This window comes from Emydura macquarii, unplaced genomic scaffold (assembly GCF_026122565.2).
Source record: "Emydura macquarii macquarii isolate MOO-44397 ecotype Brisbane River unplaced genomic scaffold, CSIRO-AGI_Emac_v2 contig_312, whole genome shotgun sequence".
Classification (NCBI taxonomy): Eukaryota; Metazoa; Chordata; order Testudines; family Chelidae; genus Emydura; species Emydura macquarii.
In genome coordinates, this window is record NW_027130449.1 from 12364893 (window position 1) to 12371368 (window position 6476).

General features: G+C 56.8%; 1 protein-coding gene across 1 annotated transcript; it reads left to right on the top strand.

The window, feature by feature from the left end:
* The first annotated feature begins 541 nt into the window (after positions 1 to 541).
* On the top strand, positions 542 to 6214 carry HTR3A (5-hydroxytryptamine receptor 3A). Its single transcript, XM_067562947.1, has 8 exons — positions 542 to 580; positions 1398 to 1442; positions 2323 to 2432; positions 3225 to 3394; positions 4040 to 4200; positions 4498 to 4708; positions 5372 to 5605; positions 5837 to 6214. The coding sequence occupies exons 1-8, from the start codon at positions 557 to 559 to the stop codon at positions 6133 to 6135; spliced, it is 1254 nt and encodes a 417-aa protein (XP_067419048.1). The 5' UTR covers positions 542 to 556; the 3' UTR covers positions 6136 to 6214.
* The last annotated feature ends 262 nt before the right edge of the window (positions 6215 to 6476 follow it).

The following is a 6476-nucleotide window of genomic DNA, read 5'->3' on the forward strand; positions in this document are numbered from 1 at the left end:
ACCTTGAACAACTGTGCACCAGGCTGTAGCCTGCACTAGCTCAGATTGGTGGAGCTCCCCAGCCCACCGCCAGACTGCATTGCAGAGTCTCAAGCCCTCGGAAGAGGCAGTTGTACATGGTGAGCCAATAAAGTGCTTCTCCGTTTTCAAGTCAACAGGAGCCACACCTAGCCCAGCCGAGATGGGAGTCACTCTGCACCTGAGATGACCAGGCAGGAGCTGCACCAAGCCCCTCCTGGCTGGAAGCTACTTCTTCCAGGACAAGCCAGGCTTTGTTGGGAGTCTCTTTCCCCGGAGCCACGTCACTTTGGGCAGATTGTGCAGCTGGTGTGGAGAGAGAATGGGGCAGGTGATGCACGGTGCGTTCACACCCCGAAAGGAGTCCATGGCAATGTGATATTTTTTTCCCCCCTTAGCTGCTCGGAAAGGGAACAGGACCTTGCACACTGCCAAGCCAGCCCTGCTGCAGCTCTCCGACTACCTGCTGACTCATTACAAAAAGGGAGTCCGGCCAGTTCAGGACTGGAGGAGGACAACCAACGTAGCCATTGACATCATGGTATATGCCATTCTCAGCGTGGTAAGTCCTCCGCTTTGCCGCTGAGCCCGGACAGTTTAACACATCTGGGGCTGGGGCAGAGGGAGCAGGTGCCTCTGAGCCTACGGAGGGGCCATATGTCTCTAAGAGCTTTTCCATACCAGGGTGAAGTGAAGGGAGAGACATCCCATTTAGGGGCTGGACTTAGGTAAGCCAGGGCAAATCGCTTGGAGCCACAACGTCATGTGCTCAGAAACCGTGTCAGCACCTAATTAAGGGTGAGATTTCAAAAGTGCTCAGCGCCCAACGTGCAGAGATCGTTTGGAAACCTGGCCCTTTGCAAATGATTTAATATTATTCAATGCCCCGTCCCAGAAAGGCTCTGACCCAAGCCCGGGCTGTCACTCCAAGAAGCCATCCATGGTGGGATGCCAAGGTACGATGCTGGGCATCTCAGGGGAAATTAGAGCTGCTCCAAACACACCCCTTATTCCCAGCCAAAAGAAGTTTGCTTTAAAACGTGCTGGATCAGCTACTATATCTGAAGGCTCCTCCACCAACAGAGCAGTTAGAGGACAGTCAGGCCTTCCGGTGAGGAAAACTGAAGAATTTAAGAAGGTCCATCACTGTCCCAAGGAATCTGCAATGAGAGGATCCTTTGCTTGTTACCTGGCCAACTCCTCACCTTCTCCCCTTGCGTTCTTGCCCAAAGCTCCCCACTGACATCTGGAACCTGGTGATCATCTGCGTCCTGATAACTTTGGGTCCTCTGCATTAGCAACAGCTCATGTCAATATCAGTAATCGCTGAGCTGTAAAATGCTGTTTGTCAATTTCACTTTGCCTTTTATTTCCAACAGGACGAAAAAAACCAGGTGCTGACAACCTACATCTGGTACAGACAGGTGAGCGGCTGGAATCCTCCCAGCTAACGGAAGCCCTGAGCCACTGTTTCTTTCTTCCATTCTTTTTCCGTGGGACTTTCCCAGGTCCTTCACACTGTTAGTAGCTTTTATCTCTGCAGCTGCAGCCCCCACAGTAACATGGATCTTTCTCAGCCACACTGGAGGTGTTGGGAGCACATCACTGGACAATGAAAACCTGGCCAGCTACCGACCTATATTCCAACTTCCGTTGGTCTCACGGGGAGGTGGGAGTTTACTCACAGCGGTGGGCACTCTCCAGGATAGGAGGGGAGCAGTGGGACATTCCTGGGCATCCACAATCGAGTTGTCACCCAGAGCTCCCCAACACACCACCCTTTTCTCTTTGGCTTTGTACCTGCCTGGATGAGCGCACACTACGGGCTCCGCTAAAGTTACCAGCTATACGAATTCATCCCAAAAGGTGGAACGCAGCAAATGAATAGCTGGGACACATGTGCACAGAGTTGCCAGAAGATTAAAACCATGCACAGACTTGCTCCACACTCAGGGGACATCCCTTTATGCACTGGGTAGCCAACAAGTCAAACCCAGCACCACTGGAAAGCAGAGAGAGAGGGTGGTTCAGTGAATGTGAACATAAATGATTATGTCTGAGCTTAGTGCAGCAAAGTCCAAACCACCAGAGGGAATAAGCAGCAGCATGTGGGGCACAGAACTGTAGGATTAGAGGGGAATGGGTGAAAGCTTTAAGCTTTGTACAGTTGGGCAGGTACAATAATTGGGAAGACAGACTTTGCTTTGGATGCAAGACTCCTGCCAGAGATGGGGAACTAGCCCGTGGGTCACCGGCCTGGAATGGATCCTGCGGTCTAAGTCCCCTCTTATCTCACTTCTGCAGCACTGGATCGACGAGTTTCTCAGGTGGAACCCAGAGGACTTCGATAACATCACGCAGATGTCCCTCCCCACCGAGAGCATCTGGGTACCAGACATCCTCATCAATGAGTTGTAAGTGCAGCAAAGTTCTCGGACTCCAGCCCACAGGGCCCTGGAAGAGAGTTTGGAGATTTAATTCTCTCCCCTCCCCGAATTCGCAATCCTCTTTGTATTCCCAGCACTGCTGCTGGTTTGCAGAGCTGGCAATATCCCCACATACCATACCCTGCAGATGGGAATAACTCAGGAGTTGGGACATTTCCAATGCTGGCTAACTATTAACGCTCATAATTACTCTCGCTGCATTTGGGGTGGAATTCAAATATCCAGAGGAAGGTTTTGTACAGGAAACACAATGCAGGGGCAGCTGCAGAACTGCCAACCCTTCCCGGGGAGAGAAATCTATTGTTCTTAACCATCTCCATTCTGCTAGGATTTAAGGAGCTTTCACGGTCTCAGGCACTTGCCACCCTTGAAACTTTACAGCTTTGCTTTGTGCAGCGTGATAACATCAGCGAGGTGTTCCCTGCACGGATCAGAGGGAGCATGTCCACACAGAGAGAGTCCTACGGTAATGCTAACTAGATACAAAGGTGTAGGCCTGTGTGCAAACTCACCAGCCAGGGAGGCAAAGAAAAAAAAAAAGAAAAATCAAAGCCCCAGATAAAGTCACTTCCCTGCCTTCCTTTAAGGCTCACTTTATTTCCTGACACAAGACTCAAAACCAGAACAAATCAACCCCCAAATACTAGCTCACCAGTCCCCCCCTAGAAGGACTTTCCAACCCCAGCCAGCTGGGAGGACCGAGGACACAGCTTTCCTCTAAAGTATTCTCCTTTGCATCATCTCCTCCCATCCCTTCAGCGTGGACGTGGGCAAGTCCCCCGACATCCCGTATGTCTACGTCCGCCACCACGGGGAGGTCCAGAACCTCAAGCCGATCCAGGTGGTGACGGCCTGCAGCCTGGACATCTACAACTTCCCCTTCGACGTGCAGAACTGCTCGCTCACCTTCACCAGCTGGCTGCACAACAGTAAGTGACGGGGGGCACTGGCTTCCCCCTCCCCCCCCCCCGGCACCCTGCCCTCCAGGGACTTTGGGAAGGGAGGGATCGGGCCAGCGAAGAAAGCCTCCGGCTGCACTGGGAGTCGGTATGACCTGGCCTGGATCTCCATAGCTCGCAGCCACTTGGTGGGTCTCCGTTCCATTCCCAGTGGACGTTGCAAAAGGCACTCTCCCCAGCGCAAGACGGCCCCCTGACCAGCAGGAAACTAAGGACTGTGCTGGGTGCACTGCCTGGATCAGTGCTGGGGCTCATCGGCACAGGCAGCCCGGGTTAGCTTGCGTTGCTGCTGCCTCCAGCCCATGGCCACCCCACTCCGTCCCTCCTTGGGCTAAGTAGCAGCAGGGCAGAGGGCGGCCGGGAGCGATCACAGTCCCTGGGAGTACATCAAAGGTGCCTCGCCCCCCGAGACGGCCCTAGCACATGCAGAACCCTTATGGGCCAGTCCGTCCTCGAGAACGAGGAACGTGGCTGGTGGGAGGAGCAGGAAGCTACTAGATCAGGTAGGGTGGCTGGGGGCATGGAGTGGGGCAGCAGTTTTTTTTGTGGGGGGGAGGGGGGAGGATGCATCCCCCTCCCCCCAGCTGCGACGCCCACCTCTTTTCCGCCCCGCAGTCCGGGACATCAACATCTCTCTGTGGCGGCAGCCGGAGTTGGTGAAATTCGACAAGAGTGTCTTCATGAACCAGGGCGAGTGGGAGCTCCTCTGCGTCCTCAGCCAGTTCCGGGAGTTCAGCGTCGACGGCAGCGACAGCTACGCCGAGATGAAGTTCTACGTAAGGGCCCTCCCCTGGTCGGGCGCGCGTGTGTGGGGCGGGAGGGGCGGGGGTTTTTCTTCTGCTTCCAAGGCATAATTCAGCTGTAGAATCTCCAGTGCCAATGGTCTGAGGACAAAGCCAGGGCAGGTGTGTGGCCTAATGGGCTGTTTTTTGGGCGGCTGGTGACTATAAATAGGGAGCCCAGAGGAGGCAGGAGGAAAAACCAGGCAGCCATGATCCTTTCTTCCTGGGTGGACTTCTCCTGACAGAGAGCTCTGCACACTTCCCCTCTTTCCTCCTCCCGGGTCCCGGTAGGTGGTCATCCGGAGACGCCCCCTCTTCTACGCCGTCAACTTGCTGCTCCCTAGCATCTTCCTGATGGTCATGGACATCGTGGGTTTCTACCTGCCGCCCGACAGCGGCGAGAGGGTCTCCTTCAAGATCACCCTCCTGCTGGGCTACTCCGTCTTCCTGATCATCGTGTCCGACACGCTGCCGGCGACTGCCATCGGGACACCATTGATAGGTACGACAGCACCCGGGCCGCAGCCCTCTCCGCGGCCAAGGCACCGGCTGGCACGGCCACGCAGGGCGACCCTACCTGTGCACCCAAGCAGCCCGGCCAGGTGGAAAGCTAGCTCTCCTGTGCAGAGTCCGGAGCCAAGGCGGTGCTGGGTGGTGATAGTCTGGGGCAGACGAACTGTGCGACCAGAGGAGTTGGTAGGACGGTGCACGGGACAGAAGGGGAGGCTGTGGATTAGGTGTGAGGACCACTAGTGGAGAGGGCCAGAACTAGGGTGGCAAGAGACGGGGATTGAGGTGCACTGGCAGAGCGAGGGCGGCCAAGGCTGGAGTAGCAGGGGAGGCTGAGGGGCAGAAGGACAAGGCTTCTGCAGAGCTCCACAGGCCCTTGAAGATGAACAAGAGGGGGTGGTATCAGGACTGAGGGGCACGGACAGAGCTGTGTGTGGGGAAACCCGGGCAGGAATAGCCAGGATGCTGTTGGGTCCGGGTTGAAATGCAGATACTCAGCTGCCAGGCTCATGGCACGGCTGGAGCAGCAGCGGGTACGACCTGTGAGGAAGCCCCAACCTCATTGAAAGAGGCGGGCACGGAGAACTCGCCCAGCCCCTGCTGAGAGACTGACCTTGCTGAACATGGCCATTGGCGCCGCTTTCCCCCCCGTCAGGCGTCTATTTTGTGGTGTGCATGGCCTTGCTCGTCATCAGCCTGACCGAGACCATCCTGATCGTGCGCCTGGTGCACAAGCAGGACCTGCAGCCTCACGTCCCTGACTGGGTCAAGCACCTGGTGCTGGAGCGAGCCACCATCCTGCTCTGCATCCGGGACAGGAAGAAATTCTACCCCAGCCGGACCGAGAGCTCAGACATCAGCCGGCACCCGGAGAACAACGACAGCACAGGTACAAGCTGCGGCACGGGAAAGGGGGTAAGGGCTGCAGGGGCTGGGCTCCAAAGCCAGCCTGGCAGCATGTTACCATCACAAGCTGCACAGGTTTGAACCAACTCCGGGTTCCCCTGGGAAGCTGGACCATGGTGCAGGGCAGTGGCAGAGGGGTGAGGGGGTCCTCTCCTCAGCAGGGCAGGGCCAGGACCTCTGACAGGTTGCCCTCCTCTCTCTCTCATTCCTACAGCCAGGCTGAACCACTTTGGCTGTGAGAACCCCCGCCAGTATGAGGGGGTGGCAGGCAGAAGGCCAGCGCCGGCATCCCCGACCCGAGGAGAGGACTCCCCGGTGGTGGACAGCATCCTGCAGGAGATCGCCGCCATCCGCCAGTTCCTGGAGAAGCGTGACCAGTTCCGCGACATTGCCCGCGAGTGGCTCCAGGTGGGCTACGTGCTGGACGTGCTGCTTTTCCGGGCGTACCTGGTGGCTGTGCTGGCTTACAGCATCACACTGGGCACCCTCTGGTCTGTCTGGCAGTACGCGTGAGCCCTGCCGGCCTGCAGGCACGAGTGACCGGGGGCTCCGCTGCCACGGGTTCCAGGGCTCATTCCCAGCTCCACGGACTCCCCTGTACAGTCTAACCACAGAGGTCCAGAGCCTCACCATTCTTCAGCAGCACTGGTGCAGGACCAGCTGGTCTCCCAACGCCACGGCTGGGGGATGGTGGGACAGGGATGAACAAGCTTTGGTTAAATCTGAGCCAGCACCAAGCCTAGCCTCGCTTCCTTTCTGGTCTCCGATTCATTCCCTTCCCACCCACACGCCACAGCCCCAGTCACATTACCCCTCCTCGACCATTTCCATCGGGACGCGGAAGAGCAACGTCC